Source organism: Aphis gossypii, chromosome X (genome assembly GCF_020184175.1).
Source record: "Aphis gossypii isolate Hap1 chromosome X, ASM2018417v2, whole genome shotgun sequence".
Lineage (NCBI taxonomy): Eukaryota > Metazoa > Arthropoda > Insecta > Hemiptera > Aphididae > Aphis > Aphis gossypii.
Window position 1 is genome coordinate 60,277,693 of NC_065533.1, and position 22,040 is coordinate 60,299,732.

Here is a 22,040-nt window from a genome sequence, read left to right on the forward strand (position 1 = left end):
GGGATAATTTTTCTGAAAATGTTGACGTATTTAAATTAAAAATCGATTGAGTAGTAGTTCTTTGGTGTATGAATAATTTAGTAATTAATATTAATCTGTCGATATACATCCAACATCTATTTTACATTTTAATAACTCAAAAATACTCATTTGTTTTTGAATTACATATCTAGAAATTCAATAAATAAAGTGGTTTTATTAAAAAAAAATAAAACTTTGTCTCCACAGAATACTCGTTATGTAGTACAAGATAATTTCAAGAATTTGAAAATATGGTTTTTATGTATATTTAATAAATTAGAAATTATAATTTAAATAAATTCATTATTGAAGATAAAATTAGGTGTGAGTATCCTTGGTGAATTATTTGTAAACCATCATGCAATGAATAACGTGAGTAATTGAACCAAGATTAGATTACTATAGGTATTTTTTTTTACCACGAAGACTAAAGATAAGAAGATTGTAGGTACTACATTTACGAAAAAGGTCCGAGAAAATCACATTGCGTATAATGCCTATATTGATCCAAATTTAGTTCGCCATTAAATACTTAGTGGTTCTCAGCCCATAATGTGCAAGTAATAAAACGACTTCTACCTAGTAGGTAATAAGACGTATAAATCATATAAGTAAAGGTCCAAAGCGGGCTTTGTCTTTGTAGAATAAAAATAAATTAAACTAAACTAGACATATAGCCTTCACATACCATCAATTTACAGTCTTCTCCTATGTATCAACAACGTTATTTCTCAACATGAAAATGTCAAATATGTTAAATACTAAGGAATCAACCTTGATAAAACACTCAATTGTGTACACTACATTAAAATTAAACTCAAATCATTCAACTTAGTCTCTATACTCTGAGAAACTTGTTACGCTATAAATTACTACTAAGAACTAAATTCCTATTACATACAAACAAGTTATAAGATCATCCATGTTCATCTATTGAAGTGGTATACGTATCATTGGACACAACCTTTTATCAATAGTTTGCATGTTCATATCACACATTTATAAAAAAACTGTACGAAGAATGTATACTGATTTTAAATAATGTTTAATAATAATAATTATAAAACCGAACTTATATATTTTAATTCTTAATTCTGATTTATACTTATTTCATACCATGGAATAATCATTATATAAAAATATATTTTTAGTTTTTGTAATATGTAGTTATATTAAGTATATTTAAATATTTATATATACAATTTTGTTAAGTTAAAATTCAAAATATTAATTTTAAGTCTTAAACTTAATTATTGTTAAGTTAACATTGAAAATAGGTCGTTTAAAAATCAAGTTATAAAATCAGTATGTTTTTTAATTGGAATAACATTTTTTAATATAATAAGCATCTTATATAATTACATTTAAAAGTAATAATCTTATTTTAATAAATATTAAAAGAAAATAAATGTTAATTATTCTAAAATGTAAAACAAAATCAATGCCAGAAGTTATAAGTTAAAACCGCATTTATATATGAAGGTAGTCACTTTTAATTGATATAATATGTTTCTTAAAGGGGAAAAATATACTATTTTTAGTCACCTCTATGATCAATATTAACCAAATTATTTTTTTTAATTATATTATACTATGCAACTTTATGTATTATATACGTTTAATTGTGTTTAAATTTCAAGTGAAGTTGGTAAAATTAGTATCATGATTAATTGCCCGAATAAAGTAAACTGTAGTAATGATTAATAAAATATGCATCATTTGACACTAGCGCACAGCTTTTGATTTTTATTGAAGCCCCCTCATTGCTTACATTTTATAAAAAGAAAAGACAAAATGAAAATTAATATATCCGTGACTTAACAGTCAACATTACAAAAAATATTTTTAATAAGTTTATATGTTTCTATGTATGTGGAATATCTATATTGAATATATTTACATCATAAAACCTAAATAAAATTCAGAGTATTAATTTGTAATAATAAATTAAGGAACCGATTTAAAAGTATATAACTTGTTATTCCGAGTACTCTAGAACAATAAATTTCAATCAAAAAATTCTTTTCATAAATAAGAGTTTAAGAATTAAATTTTTAAATTTTAATAGTTTTTTTTTGTGTTTATAAACAATATTTTATAAACCATTTGATATTTTAAATGGACTTTATGGTCAAAGAGCTTAAAAATATTATACATGGCTTATCATAATAGTTATTATTATAGCAATAAAAAAATAATTATCATTGATATATTTGTCAATTTTTTTATTTTTTTATAAGCATATGAAATTAAAATTTTAATGGAAATCATTAAATTTTTTACATTATTTTGAAGAAACATTTATAAATGGTTCTTGTTGAAGTTAAAAAAAAGAAAAGTGTTCTTGTTTCTTTCAACAATAAGTAAGATTTGAATTATTATTTAGGTACCAATATTATATGAATTATAACAGACGAAATGGACAGATACAACTAACTTATGTGTAGTGTTTTTTAATGAACTGTTGACTGTGATATTAAAATACATTTTATCACCAATTTCTGCACACAGGCCATTCTCTTCATCACGCAACGTAGCAAATGTGGATGCTTTGAATTCAGCTTATGGTTACGGTAACAAGTTTGCAATTAATCGACCAGGCAGTATGAGTGAAACCAATTTACTAAAGTATCGACCTCATAAAGATGGTGGTCCAACATCCACGGTCAGACCAGAATCGGCGCTGGGTATTTTGCAAGGTGCGTTTAACATTGTTATTTGTAGAGTTTTAGAATTTAAGTATCCACAAAAAAAATATCCACCAATGCCCAAAAAAATACAATACCGATGACAATGAAATGTACTGCATTATATCGATAGGAATAAAGAAAAATGATAGTCGATATTGTTTAGCATATTATAATTAAGTATTTATTTTAATAGTGTATATATTATATTTTGTAAGGTTATTTAATTAGATATTTCTCTAATAAAATAAAAATAAATTAAAACCCAACTTATGAGTATAAATAAATTGTCTTATTATAATAAATGTAAAATAATACATTTTTATAATTAAAATTTAAAATGGTTTAAAATGATAAAATATCTATATATATCAGCATTTTTTTTGTATTTATTATTATACGTTTAAAACAATATAGGTACTGGTAAAATGAGTTAAAAAAAAATCGTTTGATGTTTTAAAAAATACCTAAAGTACTTCCTAAGCTAAGAGACATTTTCAAGTTTAAAAACAATGAAAATTATTTCATTTAGAAAATAGTTAAGAACTTGCTACTAAATATTAAATAATTTTTTTGAATTGGCGCTTTTAATAATTTCCATTAAATATAAAGGAATTGTAATAGTTATATTTTTATTGTTTTTAGGAATAGTTTACTTGAAATAATTAAAGCTTTAGTTGATAAATTAAATAGTGACCTTGATTTTAATTCAAGTATATGATTTATTAATATTAAATAAACCTACAATTTGTATATATTATGATTTCTGTTGTATTAACAATCCTAACAAATTAAAATAAAATTATTATTTCATCATATCAAAAAAGTTAGATATTAATTTAAATTCACTTACAAAAAAATTTATCGAACATCTAAGAACTTTTGTTTACTTACTTTAAATAATATTTATTTATTAATTTGATACAATTTCCTTTTTATTTTTATTAACTTGACATATTTTCATTATAATTGATTATAAACTAATGGTTACTAAAGTAGGCTAATATAATTATTATTATTACAAACTGTCTTGATATTAAATTCGTTATTTTTAAAAAAGCGATACTAAAGCTAATAATAATGGTTAAATTTTTACATAAAAAATGTGACTTTTTGGTGAGATCTTGACATTAATTTCTTGTATTATCATGTAATATAATATTACTGTAAAAGTGTTTATTATAGAAATAAAAATTTAATTTCAAAAATATGTAAAATAGAACACAATAATAAGTGTAATAATAAAAATAAACTTAAAAGGATATACGTAAACAGGGGTGGCATTTGTAGTATTATTATTTATTGTACTTGATGTAATGTTAGAAATTTAAAAAAATAAAAAATAAAACGTTTAAGTATTATAATGTATAAATAACTTAATGGAACATAAGTTTTAAATGGAAATGCGATATTAATTCTGAGAATAAAAACTAATTAGTGGAATATTAGTTGTATCGATTTTAAAATTTGGATGTTTAATGAAAAGTAATTAAAGATGAATATTTTTGTTTAATTTTTTGGAAACAAATCGATCAAATAAGAATATTACTTTATTTTATATCTTACCTTATCCTTAAATATTTAACCTTTATTCTATAATTCTATAATATTGTGGCAATAATTTTGACAAAATGTTATGGGTAAACTGTAACACTACTATTTTACTAGTAAAATATTTAAAAAAAATTACTTTCACGTTTAATTTATAAACACAATTTATAATTATTAGCTAATATTAAAACTTTGAAGTGTTTTAGTTTATTGAAAACATTATTAAAAAAAAAAAAACTAATAGAGAGGATAGCCAAATACTTTGTTGTGAATGTCAAAAAACACATATTTGACAATTTATATTCGTTAAAAAAAATTTGAAGCTAAAAGATTCTCACAGACTCAATTCGTAGGTGTATCTTAATTAATATCATTAAAATGATCCAATATTGATTCTTTTATAATACTTAAACTAGTAATTGTAGAGAATCTACTCCATAGATCGTAATGTTTATTAGTTAAAATTTTTGTAACAAAGAAATGAAATTTTTTTGTTTAAAAAATTGGGAAAATAATTTTGGTAGGTATTATTTAATAGGCTTATATATATTTTTTATTCTGGATAGATGAATAATGTTCCCATATAATAGGAAACAAATTTATCTGCAAAAATTTGTTGAATGCAAATTTAAAAATTAACGTTAAACCAAAATCACGTATAAAAATAAAAATTCAAAGATTGTATGGTTCCAAATGAGGTATAAAAAAAATCGTTAATATCAGAAGGTTTAAAATTTCTCGATTTACTAACGTTCAAAAAAAAGATTTAAACAGTTTAGGAGTATTATTATTATCATTATTTACTTCCTTGTTTATAAAATATATACAGAACGATGTATCGTTACAGATTATATGATAATAATATATTAATATATATAATATAATATACGAGTAGATATATACATTTACACCGATTTATTTTATGTAAATTGAATAATAATCCGTTAAAAGAACACTAGATACGTATATATTATAAATGATTTTAATCAAACACTATTATTTGTGCATAATATAATATATACACTATGATAATGGTAAAATTTTCCTGTGTTGAATTTAATTAAATCGCCGTCAAGGCGCAGCAGGAACTGTTATGAGTTTTGGGAAAAACAGCTATATACTTACTTAGTTATATAGATTCAGATGTCGGCCATGGAATCTATACCAGGTCTGAGGTGGCAAATCCTTGTCGAGTTAAACCCGATTCCCACCACTATTATCCACACACCCTACCAACAATTCGGTTGAGCCACGTGACTGTAGTCTGTAACGGATATGTATTATGAATTATGATAATATCATACTATATCATTATGTGATGCGATGGAGAATAAGTAGCTTATACTATACAGTATAATCAACTTTAGACATTCATTAATTAAAAAAAAAACACTAACGGTTTTTAATTTATTTGATAAACACAATTTTTTGCTGTTACAAGATAACATTTTTGGAAGAATTTTTATTCTTTTACTATTGTATTTACAGTCATAGTTTTAAAATTTCTTGCTTTTTTAAACGCTAATACAATATACGTTTTCGATTTCATATTTCTATACAATACATTACTAGGAGTATTTGAGTCTATCAAAATCAAATTTATTAGCCATTAGTTATTAATTACAAGCAGTTAAATACCTAATAAAAGATCGGAGTACTCTAAAAAATATCGTGTTTTGGAATGAGAAATTGAAAATTGCTATTATAAAAAAGTAAAAATGTTGTTTTTAGCGACTTAAATTATATTTAATAGCAATATTTTTGGGATAACGAAACGGATCGGTTGGTATACACGCCTGTGTACGTGGTACGTGCCACGAGGTGTATGACGTGCATGTAAACGCCGCCGACGACAAAGATTTACAACAACTCGCGGCGTACACGTCGAACGCGCGCGCGGCGCGGGTGGCGGTCGCGGCGGCGTGACCGTGGAGGTCAAATCGCGACGACGAAGACGCGGTGGCGGCATCGAGGCGACGGGTCAAAAGGTCCCGCGGTGGTGGCGGTGGTGGTATTGATCATCGCGGTGGGTCGCGCGGAGGACGCGCGGGGGGGTATCATCACTGTCGTCGTCGCTGCCGCCGCCGCCTCCGTCGTAAAGCTATCGCGGACCACCAAGACCTGGTGCTATATACATATCGTTGTATATACAATATCGCACAATATTATGTACACACACACACACACACACACGTATAGGTACGACGCCTATACACGGTGGATAGAGCGTTAAACGGGTGGCGTGCGTGCTGTGGGTGGCGTGCGTGTGGGTGAACGGCGGTGGGTTATTATACGCGCGGGTGGCGCGACGTACGCTATCGGCACGCAAGCGCGAGCGACAGTCGTCTATATACCTATGCACGAGAGCGCATATAATAATATAATGTTATAACCGCCCCGCGGGATATTTGCGAATAACAAAATCGTTAGCCGCGCGCATCGCTCGCTCGTCCGCCGTGTGAACTAGTGACCGCCGTCGCGCCGTGACTATAGTGCCGTTGCTCACGTCGCTGCAACACCGGCGCCGTGTTCGCGTGTCGCTGCCACTGCCCTCGTCGCCGCCGCACGACAACGCTGCGATTTATCGTCGTCATAAAATATTTCGTATTTGTTGCCGTTCGGCGTTTTTCCGCGTGCGGTACAGCTCACGCACGTCCCGTCTTCCCGCGACGGCCGTTCTGTCTCACCGCCACAGCCGCCGCACCGCACATACCACACGTCGATACCACATGCTCGTGGTCGCGTCGGGCGGCGGCCGTACCGCCGCCGGCCAACCGGCGTCCAGCGGCCGCCGCAGCGTCCGTCCGGCTCGCCGGGCTGCTGGCCGAGTGGCCGTGCCCACGTCGCACACGCTCGCGTGGCGCCATTATTGCGGCGGACGTCGCGGCTCACGGCCCCGTCGCGGTTGAGCGGCCGGCGCGCGACCGTCGTCGCCCTCGGCGGTTGGCATCGCGGCCAACGCGATGATGCATTACGCCGACAGGTCCGCGCCGCCGCCGCCGCCGCACTACTCCGCGGCCGCCGCGAAGCTGCACCATCTGCAGAGCCAGAACCAACGGCACGGCGGGCCGCCGGTCAGTTTCGGATTGTACGGTACGTAGAGCGCCGCGAGATCTCTGCCGAAACGTCGCGGTCGATCACGCTCCCAAATCGGGCTCAAACTAGTACTTAGACACCACCGAATGACTAGCGTGGATATTGTATATATAGAGGGTTAAAAACTAACACGAAACCCTAACTATAATCTGCGTATGACCACCACCTCGAGAAACACCGCCCCACACGGGCACGTTTTCTAGGAGAGACAAACCTTGCGCGTTTTTCAAAGTATTTTTTAGTTTTTTTGAATTTTTTCATATGAATCGACTATTTCTGATTTACCTTTATTGTTACTTCGATCAAACGACATTTCCGACCTATGCGTGTATAATATTCTAAACGTGTACTAGAGAAAAGTTACTATTTCCCTCGCAGAAGCTAAAAGCTAGTGTCAAAAGGGAGAGATTGAAAAACAATTTTCTTAACTACGAATCATGTACCTAGTATGTGGAGTATAGCGTTGTAGAAGTTAAATTAACTAAATATCTATATAATTGAACAAACAGATTTTTCAAATAAATAAGGGTATACTAAAATTAATTATAAGTTGTTTACATAATTGAGTACCTTTGTTATTAATCGTAGGTACTCGACATTAATATTAGTAACTGGAACAAGATTAAATCTATTGTATACCTTAAGGCTTAAATAATAATGCAACATAACCTTGGAATATTAAGAATTAACATCAATAAAATATTCAAGTAGTAATCAGAGGGTTGAGTATATTTTGATTACATAGAACATTAGTACATTTTTATATTAATGATTAATATGCTATACATATATTATCATCATGCAAAAATACCTTTCGTAGTCTTAAATAATATTTTTACGTTTAAATTTAATAACTAGTCGAATAACTCTATAATTAAAAATAACAAGATAAAATTGATTATTCTGAACATTCAATTTGCTGTGTTGAAGTTAGTAAGACAGAGACAACACATGTAGGTACAATTTTCTCTCAGATACGTATATTATAATATTCAATTTAAAATTATAGAATGTAAATACTGAGTATATTCCTTAAATATTCACCCCTTTCTCTCACAAAAAGTGACCAAAGGAGGTGCCATGCAATATCTACCTCTACATAAACATTTATAAGACAAAGGTTGTGTTTTTATGAAAATTCAGAGTATCGAGATAATAATAGTATTATAATTTTAAATTTTAAACTAGGCAGTTTATACCTACTAAAGAAAATTAATTTTATTGGAGAGTTATAATCATGGTCCATGGTATTTTATTTTATTGACTTTCAATCGTACAAGTATAAGAATTAAGTAGAATGGTATCTTTCTTTGGTGTTTCTTGTACCTAACCCATCCTACATAATATACTCTAGTCATTATTATTGTGTCGACAATAGTTAACTGGCTACATACTAGTTGCAGACGAATTTTTCAAGCCAATATTATAACGTAACAATTGTGGACACGAGTTTTCGTTATTAAAGTATTATTGACAGACATAAAATAAATAAAAACCATATGAGTTACGAACATGAGCGCCTATAAGTAAAATTTTAGGGGGGGGGATCAAAATAAAAAAATCTCAAATGTAAAGATAATAGTAATATTATGGTAATATTTATTGAGCTACAAGTTTTAATATTTTTTGTTCGAGGGGGGGGGGGCAAGTGCCCTATCTTGCCCTTCCCAATAGCGCCCATGGTTACGAATACAAATTTTCAGAATTTTCAAACAAAATGCAAAAAAAAATTTAAAGGTATAGTTAAAAATATTCGTATCTTACAAAAGAACAATCGTTATTATTAAAATGTTTTTTAAAAATATTATATTGTCGTCAATCATCATACATTTTGAAGTAAATTTTTCTGAAACAATTTGTAATCTATTTATATGTTAATCTATTAATTTCACTACTTGAGTATATTGCAATATTTAGTTGTAGATACATTTATTTGACATTTTTTTCTTTCTTTAAATTTTGTATAATATTAGTAAAATTTATAAATTTCTCGACGTCTGCTATCGTTATATTGAAAATTTATCTTTTAATCACATGGTTTTTATTACTTTGTCCGTAATTATGAAACACTGAGTTGGCTACTACTTATAAGTAGTAGGTATTACATGATAACATTATGTTTCCGTTGTGTATTTTTTCAAAACTCATCTTTTTATAACCATTACACAACGCTTATGTGTTAAGAGATTGATAAAGCAGTATTATGAAAATAAATGTACAACGGCAATGATAAGATTTGAGTTTAAAAAGGAAAATGGATTTATAAACGACGATGAGTTTGTGTTGTGCCTACAACATAGTGTTGTCATCATTGTCGTCATACCGCTATAATTAAGTGATTTTATTCAGTTAATGATATCAGTCTAAATTAATTGTTCAAGTAGTAGCGTTATAAACTATGATATACGACCGATCTTTAAGTTTTAATGCCCATATTGAAAATATTACATCTATAAATTCTGAAAATGCTTGCGGTTTAATAAATAAATATCATTCAAATTTAAATTATATAGCTCTTAAAACAAAACATTAGATATATATTGTGTATTTATTTATTCACATTTGAAATATCGTGTTGTAAATCGGAACCTATTCACATCGCAAGCATACTTGTCAGCTCATGAACGCGTGCAGCATACATTTTTTTAAATATTCGTTTTTTTCCTGCTTTCCTGCAAGACGAGTGCCTACCGCATGAACTACATACCGATTCTCGATATTCGAACTGCTAAATTTAAATACATTAAGTCCAAGCTATTAAGGCCAAACTTTTTTTGCTCACTATCTACTAAAAATCTACTTCGCCTTTGAGAATCGACTTCCATAGACATTTTTTTTTTATAATTATTAAGAAACGTACTTGTAATATACATATACACTTTAAATAAATTCTAACATGATTGACTTTGAAATTGTCCTCGGTGGACCGTTTAACCACTCCTGCATTAAGTATAATAGAAGAGGCTAGTATTCATATTTAATTTGAATAGTGGGATACTTCAGATTTATTAGTTAATGAAATATTTAAATTCCCTAGTAAAATTATCTACATTTTATGTCCCAAATTAATGTACACTATTAGGTATTTATTAAATATTTATACGACAAGCCTGTGTGCTGCGAATAACGAAATTGACCAATTATGAGACCCATTCGACCACTTCTGAAAACCCATTTTTTTAAATTAAATTGTATCTTTTGTAACGATTGTTAACTGTATTGTTTTGTAATATTATTTTGTCTATCGGTAAGTATATTATGTCGTGTGTCATATTATAATGTACACACAAAATGGCTCTGTCACGTAAATTTATAATAAATAAATAATATTGTTACCAACATACAGTGGTACATGACTATATTATACCATCGAACATTCTACTGCGTATTATGATGTTATTTGAAGACGACCGTGCAATTTTTCATCGATTGCGTTTCGTTTGCAGGTTCCAGCTTGGTGAGCAGCAACGGAGAACAGACACCGTCGATGGCCAGGCAATACGGTGGTTTGACTCGGAAATACGGGTCAGACGGCGGAGACGAGCTGGCCGCCTGTCTGCCACCCGACCTGCGGCATCTGTTATCGGCCACCACGGCGACAACTCCGCAATCGCACCACCGGCAGACAACAACGCAACGACTGCAACAACAAGGACTGCTGCAGAGGAGTTCAGCGGCGACAGCCGCCGCCAATTCTCTGGTAAGTCTTTCACCGTTTACATTGGTATCGTACTAATCGACGACAACGACGATGACGACCACCACCACAACAGTTACAGTCTTATAAACGATGCTTTTTAAAAGTATGCTCAAGTACATAGTTCTGTACAAAGATAACCCAAAAACCCAAACATCGTCTAAATAAGATAACAAATAATTCAATAAAATTTCCTATTAACCATAACCATCAGTGTTGACAGAGAATGAAAACTAATAGACTACGAAATAACTATATTGAAGCATACAAGAGAACATAAAAATGTATTTTAAATTATACTATTTCATATTATTAATTTAATTATTATTCTCGAATCTTATACTCGTACATCAATAGTTGACTGTAAGAGTGATAATATTGTACAGGATACTAGAGGACTAAATTCACTATGTAAAACCGTATTCATTAACATGGCTCGACCACTTTTTTATAAATATTGATGGGGACTGAAAAGCTATGGTTTTCAATTCACACTAATATGTATTGTATATGTATAATTATTTATTAAAAATAAACGATGAATTTATTCTTACTTAAATGGTTTAGACTTTATACAAATATTTATAAAATTACTAAATTTATGTATGCATATTATATATGTGTAATCCATATTTTCTTCAGAAGTTCAACAAATTATTTTTCTATACGAAATAAAAATATAGACTTATAGCCTTATGAAAGGCTTGGGTCTATTTGACCCAAGTTCATTTTTAGAAGTTCTATATCACTTGTTTCGTACCATATAACACTGTTGGGCCTACTAAAGGTACACTGTTTTTAAATTTAACGATTTTACTAAGACAAAGATATTATTATCTAATTTTATTATAATTAAAAATAAAACATCTAGAAAATTTGTGATGATAAATTAATTCAATTTAGTATAATAATTTTTACTGATGATTTAAAATACTTTGTCCAAACTCTAAGTATATATTTACTTTTATAAATAATATATTCTTGAGTATTTAAATTTTAATTAAATACTTTAAATCGAGTACTTAACAATTTTTTTTCGTTTGTCGTACGGCAGGTCTCGGTCTTATAATTGACTCGTAGATGTTTAAAGTAGGTATAAATCAATTATGATTACAGAACAACACGGCAGCGATGAGCTTGTATGGTGCTGGAGGAGCCAGGAAACCGTGGTCATCATCGTCGTCGTGGTCTTATCACGACGACACCGGTATTGGTTATTCGTCAGCCATAGACCGTCGCGTCGGCGGTACCGGCAGGCAGGCAGCCGCTCTGTTTGGTGGAGGCAGCGGTGTCGTGGGTCTCGGAGGCCTGGACACTCACCACTACCGCAGCAGTGGTGGGGGTAGGACGATAAGTGCTGCGAGATCGCTGGGAGGCGTCTATGACGGTAACAGTGTGCTATACCGCTGTTCGACCAGTAATGTGTAAGTGTGTTATAAAATAAATTACACCGCGATACATGTGATGTGATTTATATAAATTGGTGGCAAATCCTATAAAATTAAGTTCTATAAAATGGTTTTCTGTCATATTAAACACATTTTTATAAAAAGAATTTTGTAAAACATTGAAGTTATAATTTTTAATCTACCTATACAAGTTGAGTGAAGATACGTATTTAAGATACGTACAATAATAAATGAAAAGAACTACCTATAACTGGTTAAACTTGATTTTAAAATGTTTTCATAATTGTATGCGTTTTTAATGTTTTATAAATTATTTTAGTAGTGTATTCTATATTATTTTAAAAAATGCTTAAAAATAGTACTCATATTAGAATGACAAAATAAAATAAATGATACCTAGTAGATATTATATAAAATTCAAACATAAGTCTCGATTTTATATGATACTCGGTTCATCATGATAGAATTCCATCAAGTTTGCTTGATATTTTTTAATACAATTTTTATAGTAGGTATTCGATTTAATTTTTTAAAACCCAATTTAATACAATTGTGTACCTACTTTACCGATTTAATAGTAAGTTCAATCAGAAAGAAAATACCGAGTTTGAGCAGATTTATATTATATCTAGTGGTTGAAATTTGTATTTAGGTATGAAAGTGTGTTTGACAATGACAAATCATCGTTATCACGTCCACCTTTTTCCATCCTAAAAATGTACTTTTTTTAATATGTAATTAATATCATTCACACTGCAGTTTGATATATTTGCGAATAAGATTATGATATCATTAATTTTACTTAAAACTACTCTCCCACTATTTTTGTTTATTTATTTAAATTTTATATGGCACATTATTAGGTGAGATATAAGTTATAGAATTAAAGAAATATTAGAAAACCGCATTGTCAAGCAAAACTAATATATTAGTTTGATCGCATCGATCTACGATTAACAAATAGATGAATATGGTAGGTATCGTGTACCTAAATAACAGATTTATTGAGTGGGTCACTGCAGTAATGTAGGTATATCTTAAATTTGAATTTAATAATAAATTATTGAATTCTAAAAACGATTCTGAACGAAGACTTATCGATATTCGTCAATCTATATTATAAACTTATATTGCTATTATGTATGGTAATATTTATTTTAGTATTGTTAATATGGTAGGTTCGATTAATTATTGCCGGAACTATTGCATTTATTATTTATTTCATATAATTGTATACTTAAACGATTTAAGACTGCACTAATAATATTTTTGAAATATAAAAAAAATAACTAAAATTATTATGCTTTGTTTAAGTTTTCAATTTCATCAATACTTGAACTTAAGCATATATTTATAAAAAAATTATGCTTATGTATTTTCAATATTTTAAATCGCTATAAAAACCAACCAATGTGTAATCTGTAATATATTTTCAAGCTTCTTGACTAAATATAATTTTTTTTTTCAACATTTATAGAAAAAAACTAAAAAATAAAGGTAATTTAATGTTAAATTTAAAATATCATACTTTTTAAACTTACAAAGTCTTAGTGAAATTATATAATGCTTACTGCGATGGAAAATTGTGTTGAGTCAAGTGAAAAGCAATACAAAGCAAACAAGATATTGAAAATGTAACTATGTAAATAATTTAATTTAGTATAAAAAAAAAAAAAAAAATACATAGTTTAATTATTTCTATAAAAAAATACAAAGTAATACGTACCAAATTCGTATGATTATAAAAAAATTAATTTATTTACTTTGTTAAAAGTAAAATACTTCAGTAAGCACATAATCTAAAGTATAAACACTAAAGTTGTATAGATATTATGATATATTTTACTAATAAGGATAATAATAATTTTTAACAAAATCTGATGATATATTAAAAATAATTATCTTTATAATTGTTTTGGAGTATAGTGGACTTATCAATGGTGTTGTCAAAATGTAATAAGATATGACGTTCCCTGCACTCGGAGCACAATCTAGCATGTTTATATTGAGTTATTATATGCTGCTGACTAAAACACAAAAGACAACGTCTAAGTGTTTTTTATCACTTCGTTGCGATCATTTGATGTTTTTTCCTTGAATATCGGAAAGGCAATCAACAGGTGATCTGGTGTAGTTTTGCACACTTGGCAAGTGAATTGTTTCTTTGGTTCGCTGTATGCAAAGCTGTAGTTTTTCCAAATAGTTTTTTTGCTTGCTTTGTCACGTGCACTTACGGACTGGCCAGTAGAAGCAGCATTACAGAATTTCGTTAAAAAGATTACAAAGTCATCAACACTTGGATCATCCGCGTGGTCTGCTAAGAGTTCCCATTGAGTCCGTAACTGAGAATCCATCTTCATTTCAAATAAATGTAGTAATATTGGGTCCCACTGATCGACGGCATACTTATGGTTTTTGAGTGCTCCGACCGCCTTTACGATAGTGTTTAGCATCTGTAGTATAGAATTAACATCACCAAATATGACTTTTGGCATCTTTCAGAGTTGGTCGAAGTGACTTAGCGCAATAATCCGACGGTTAGAATAACGGTTATCTAAAGTTTTTAATGCAAGCTCATAATTATCATCACTTAACGTAAGGTTGGTAATGAGCTTCAACGGTTCACCCTCTAAATAGGCCTTTTAAAGTACTAAACTTTACCACAAGACGTATATTTGAATTTTCGTGTACCACTGTGTCGAGTAAGTTACGAAAACTAGTATATTCTTTTACGTCATCTTTTATGCCCGATATAGACAACTTCTCTAACGGTATTAATTTAGTAGTTTGACGTAAGTAACTAGGTCCTATAAACGTCTCATTTGCTCTGAAGCATTGTTGATGTGTTGGTATATATTCATCTGCGACTATCATAACGCTGAAATATGCCTCATCGAACCGTTTTCTAATAATCTAAGGTGAGGTTGTATCTTCATTCGTTTTCTGATCCGGTTTCCCAAGTTGCTTAATAATCACCGCAAGCTGAACTTCAAACTCTTCTTTTAAGACGTGGAACTGTCGCGTACATCATGCGAAATTTAGTTTTTGCCGTTTTTTCACATTAGAAGTTTCTGATAATGCATCTTCGGCTTCACGAACTCTGTTTAAACGTTTTTGCACATCAGATAAACGGATTTTTGCTTCCTTGAAAACTCCCATGATAATAATGGTAAAGAACAACAGAGTTTTTTTATTCCGAATTTAATCAAATTATGATACATCGATAAAGTAATGTAAACGAAAATAACCGATATCCAATGTTCTAAATTAATCCGCGTTCTTGTCCTTGACCTAGATTGCGAATATCGGTCCCGTGTATTATTTCATAATCACGGCGGCGGCACTAATTAATTCAATTGATTACAATTCGAACGGTTGAGATTCGGCGACGGGTCAAAGTCCAATCCGCTTTTTTTAATATGGTAATTATTAACGATATAATTATGGTTTATATTATAATGATTTAAACATAGGTATATTATCAAATAATGATTTTATATAATATATATATAACAGTTAAACACAGCTAATGTAATAATAAATAAACAATGTAACACACATTCAATTATTTGTCTATTACGTATAATATAATATTTACTCGGTGACTCTTTTCTCGGTAGGTGGTAAATAATCAAGTCAATTACTTAGAAACTAGAGTATAGATCCTAGGCTCGATGGAAATATTGATTCTTTAATGGTAGAGAATCAAATTTCAATATGTTAGATTTGGTAGGTACCTACTTTGAAATAATGACAAAAATGCACGAGTATGATAAAAGTGTAAGAGTTTATATTGCCATGGAGAATAATTATAATAATATATATGTATATATATTATTTATACAACAATAATTCTATCTGGCCAGTGTGTAATAATAAATAACAATAATAATGGTAATATAAAAATAAAAGTAATACATACGATATTGGGGGGGGGGGACAATAATATTATATAAAATTTGATCTGAACCACAAAGTGTCAATCCTTGAATCAGAAATTAGTGAACGGTTGTCGGACTCGACCGGTGACACAAAACAAAACTATGGGGAAAACGAGTCGAACCAACAGCGGTAGCGGTACACGGTAAACTGAGTGACGTAAAAATGATGACACTCTACGGTTCATACAACGGTCGTATAGAAATTGCCTGTATAGGCTTATACAAAATAAAACATAAACAAAAATAAAAAGAATAAAATGATAAGGAATCTTAAAAACATCAAGACCGTGATTAATGCCCTAAACAATAAGTAAAATTTTACCCAATTACAATAATATGTCTTGGCACTATTTTTATTGTCTTATGTATAAATAATTAACAAAACAATATATAGTATGTATATTTATTTTTGTCTTATTGATCGTGAAATTTCGCATAAAAAATCAAAAAATTAATAAAGACCATTATGCATATACATTTAAGTGTTTTTACTTCATATTCATAAGTTTTTAAGTTCAATGTTTGAATGTAATATAATTTTATTATGATTTAATGTTATGTTTTATGCAAAAATTGCAATCGAAGGAACTTGAAACATACTCTAACTACTCTTGTTGTTACATTCGAAATAGATGCTGATCATCTGTCTTCTTCGCCCAGAATTGTTTTCCATATAGGTACAATGACTTTCAATTGAATTTAAATTGAACACATCCATTACTATGACCTTAATTCAATAACGAATAACTCGACACCTATTATGGGCTATAGCTGACAGAGTATCCTAATATTTTTTTGTGTTTTTTTTTTTTTTTTTTAATGGAAAATGTATTTGGTAAATAGATTGATGAATATTTAAAAATCCTTGACTTTTAAATGTATGGCAATTTGAAAATTGCAGTGGTGTAAGAATTTGATCATATTTCCATTATGCATCACATTTGTTATAAACATATTGTCATTCAATGTATTGTTATTTGTTATTTATTGCTTGCTCTGTGACATGACGTTAGGTTATTAATAATATGATAGGTCGTATTAGCGAGATTAAAGTTTTATTGAATATTATTTATGAATTAATATAATTCACCGTCCCTTCAATTCAATAACTACATATTATGATAGCTTTATGATTGATTGTGATCAAGCTATTTTTGAGAAAATTGACAGTTATATTTTCTTAACTTAATATCGAATTGAAAATAATATTTTTTTGATGTGAAAGTTATTACCTTATAATAATAACGAATAAAACGAAATAATAAAATAAGTATTCCAGTACTATTTATATGTAGATAAACGTACAAATGAAAGTTTCATTGTTTTTTGTCTTAAACATAATCAAAAACTACTCAACAATTTTCAATAAAAATTATATTTATATGTTTTTGTAACTAGTAAGATATTTGTAGCTATACCTATTCTATAGGGTAGTTATAGTGTGGCTCAGGCATGAATTGAGTTTTACTCATGAAAATTGAATATTATTTTTTGTTATTCAAATGACTGCCATCGATTATACATTTTTTTTACTACAATAACTAGTAGGAATGTGGCGTACAAAATATTTTACAAGCCTACCTGTTTTTAAAAAAATTAACAAAACAAATCTTAATATTAATAATATTATTAATCAAATAAGCGTTTCTATAAACAAAATTACAATGATTATACTTATATAATTTGATTTTTTTAATTCTGAATTTTTGATGTAAACACATAAAATTGTATACACATATTAACGACATTGAATAATTTACGTCTGCAGTTAAGTATTCACTGAATATCATTTGTCTCTGTTGCTTTTTTGTGTTTACATCAAAACTACGAGTATGTCCAAAAGCGAAAAATGTTGTTTTTGTATTACGTATATTTCAACTAAAGAAAAATGAAAAACGATTGAAAGATAAATTAATTTTGGTCCGGACAAAGTCGGGAAATACAGCTGATAATTTTCTACGAATATAAAAATCCTATCTATAAAAAATATTATATCTGTTTTACTTTTAAGTTATGACTGATTTAAATAATATTCAATACGATCAACCGTTGTGATATTATGACTGTATTATCAATAATTATATTTGGAATTACCTGTACCCACTTGTATTGTATCTATAGGCCTGACCACCTGGAAAGAAGATGGTATCAGAATCAGCATCAACGACAAACCGGAACCGGTGGTGGAAGACTGATTAGAGGATTGGGTGGTTCCAAACATTTGTCAGATGTGTACGATGACGACGACTTGCTGCGATTACAGCAGCATGACGACGCCACAGCAATATTGCTGGACGATGTCATGTTGGGCGGAGGTTACAGTGGCAGAAACTCGGTAAATATATTATTTATGTCATAGAGCGACCACACGCGGGGCTACTCGACCCATGAACAGATGTGTGCAAGCGCCGCTTGAACTAATATAAACTGGGTTCAGTATTATTTAGTGTGATATATATTTTAGTATAATATTATGAACAATATGAACACAATCTCCTACAAAGATTAATTAATGTAAACATTTTTAAATATAAATTGTTTGCATGAACTACGGAAGTCAAAACCTTAAGATCAAATGAAACCAACTCCGGGAATTATTATAACCATTATTATTAATGTAACCTAATATTTTATTTTATATTTCATAAGAATTGTTGGTTGACTTATGACTTAATAATTGTAGTATTAATGCCACGTGCAGGTTTGACCATAACCATGGTATAACGTCAACGATTACGCATATAATATAAATATATCATAATAATTAATACGATATGTGTTTGTGGCAGGACTTATTGCCATCTAGGCCAAGGTCCCGATCATATGGTGGTGGCGAAGATCCGTCATCCACAACGTCTTGGCGACATTGGCCCGATACCAGCAGCGGATCCGGTTATCTGGGCGGTGCTTTGCGTGAGACCGCCATCGGTTCATCGGCAGCGATTTACGATCACAATAGCCATCGCCGCACGACGAATACTTCGATAAATTCCGCTACGGCTGATCAAAAAAGGTAAGCTATAATTCACGCCCAACTACTGATAATTAATTATATATAATCTTGAAAGAACCCAACGACTACGATTCCAATGGTTGTTAAATGCATATTTTTACAAGCTGTATAATGTATGTACATATATGTACTGAATTAGATACATACAGTATATGTATATACCTTGTTCTATAATAATAATTATTATATTATACATGTAGAAGAAAAGCACATATTAGTCCAGTCAAGGAATGACCCAAAATGAGGGGTAGAGTGCGTGAGCAGGTAACTAAGCGATTCCTTCGGAAACTTGTTCAGGGGTCTTAGGGTGTTAACATACCAAAAGTCCTGACACCTAGGTGGTGAGCCGGAAGGGGGAGGGGGGAGTAAAGATCCGCATTTTGGGTTTTTCGCTTATAACTCGAAAACGGTGCATCGGAGGGAAATTTTTTTTTATAACAAAATAAAGCTCATAAAATTATCTAAGACTTTTATACTATATGTTTTTTTCAAATTCACAACCGTTTTCGAGCTACACCTTCGAAAAGAGTAGAATATTACAAAAATATCATTTTACAACGCTATATTCGTCAAACAAGCCATTATATTGTCTACAATATTGTATTTTTTTATTTTTTAACTTAATGATAGACTATAATATTGTTGTCTAGTAAATATAGATATAATAGTAAATCTTTGGAAATGTTCGAGTGTCTCGGCAGAAAGATAAGGTTATTGTCAATCCGTTAAACGTCTATATAATATTATGTGCTGGCTACGGCACCGCTAATCGCTAATATTGGTTCTAATAATAACTTGTTACAAAATACTATTATATACACAACTTAAGATATAATATATTATTATGATATTGATATTATGATATGATATGATATAATACCATATTATTTTTCATTTTGTTTTTCTGCGAACGTCTGAATAGTTAATACGTGCGTCGGTCATCGAAAGAAACCAAATGGTGAGCATCTATAATAGTATTATTTTGTAATTATTGTAATAATCGATATAATCATAGGCTAACACAGATTTAAATTTCCTGTCGAATTTAGAAAAAAAGTGTGTTCCAATAGTTTGACAGTGAACCTATTTTTTTTTTAAACATTAAAATAGGTACATTCTAATCAAAAATTAAAAATTAAAACCGTGTAATATTTGTATGTACCTACAGAGAATCAAGTTCAATGTAGGTATATTTATTTATTTATTTTTATTAGTACATATAACATAAATATGCTTTATTTAACAGCGGCTCGAAGAGAGTATATTTGAATCACAAAGTTGTTGATTAATATTATAATATTATAATATTTATTTAGATACAATAACACGTTTAATTAAATTTTATAATTTCAGTTTATCATTTATTAGACCTTTTTTTTCGAATATTAAATATTAATAAGACCCCACTATATAAGAATAAATGAAATTATTAATGTCTTAAAATTAAAAATATATTCAAGGTCAATTGTCTTGTGCGCTACATTTTGTGTTATTATGTTTGCGTAGGATTTAGAAAATCGATTATTAAAAATAATATATAATTGTGCACCTAGAAAAAAAAATAAGATAATAAAGATATTATACATGTAGCGTAGACGACAATAGACTATTTAAAAAAAAAGTTATTGCAATTTTCAGTTCATCGTAAAAAACACCATTTATATATATGATATATAATATATTGTTAACAGATACTACAATGAGTACTACTAAATGTCCCGTGTGCCTATATGATGTCGTTAGGGGAAGTAAAAATGTCTGTGAGGTTAAAGAAAAGGGTATACTGGGCCTTGTTAAAGCAAGTAAGGAACGGAATGACGATAAGCTTGAAAATTTCCGTGGTTTGACATCCCTTTTTATTCACATAAGCTGTCGTAAAAATTATACCAGGACTGACACAATAAAAAAATATGTTAGGGAGGCATCCACATACAAGGAAGAGACAGGGCCGTCTCAGCTCCGGTCTTCAGTTCCTAAATTCAATTTTAAGAGCAATTGTTTGTTCTGTGGACATTGTGCAAAGAAAGATATTAAAAAACCGTTGGCAAAAAGAAGAATTGTGCATTCAGTTGAGACTTTAACTGTTCAAAATCGAATCAGGGAGGTGTGTTCTATGAGGCAGGATACTTTAGGTGACGAAGTTCTTGGTCGCCTTTCCTCGATTAACGATCTTGTTGCTGAGGAGGCAGTATACCACAAAGACTGCTATATTAATTTTTTGAAGCCCACGAGCATACAAACTCCAAAAACTGAGATTCCAAGAGACAGCCATGTTACAAAGGCTATGGAAGAGATTTGCATCTACTTGGAGGGAAGCAGCGATTGTCAGTTTTCCAAAGATGAAATAATGGGTATCATATCAGAGACCAAACCCCAGTGGCGGACGATCAAGGCTGAGTTGGAGAGGATATATGGAGATCGGATACTAATCACTCCAGGTGCCAACAGATTTAGTGTGCCAGTGGTATGTTTTAGAGATAGTGGGAACAAGATTATTAATGAAGCGTGGTATGGAAACAAGGCCAAAAATGAAGAAGAAGAGAGGTTGAGAATTGTTGGTAAAGCTGTGGAAATTTTGCGGCAAGATATTCAGAGTCAAGTGTACAGCACAGACACGTACCCTCC

General features: G+C 30.4%; 1 protein-coding gene across 4 annotated transcripts in view; it reads left to right on the forward strand.

Moving 5' to 3' along the window:
• The window catches only part of LOC114123560 (polyhomeotic-proximal chromatin protein-like), a 94,643-nt gene that overhangs the window by 53,745 nt on the left and 18,858 nt on the right, over positions 1 to 22,040 (forward strand). For all 4 annotated transcript variants that reach the window (XM_050208028.1, XM_050208029.1, XM_050208031.1 and 1 more), the window contains 5 exons: positions 2,533 to 2,720; positions 10,802 to 11,055; positions 12,169 to 12,476; positions 18,524 to 18,737; positions 19,192 to 19,415. In XM_050208028.1, the coding sequence (XP_050063985.1) occupies positions 2,533 to 2,720; positions 10,802 to 11,055; positions 12,169 to 12,476; positions 18,524 to 18,737; positions 19,192 to 19,415 (1,188 nt within the window). The remainder of the gene's footprint in view (positions 1 to 2,532; positions 2,721 to 10,801; positions 11,056 to 12,168; positions 12,477 to 18,523; positions 18,738 to 19,191; positions 19,416 to 22,040) is intronic.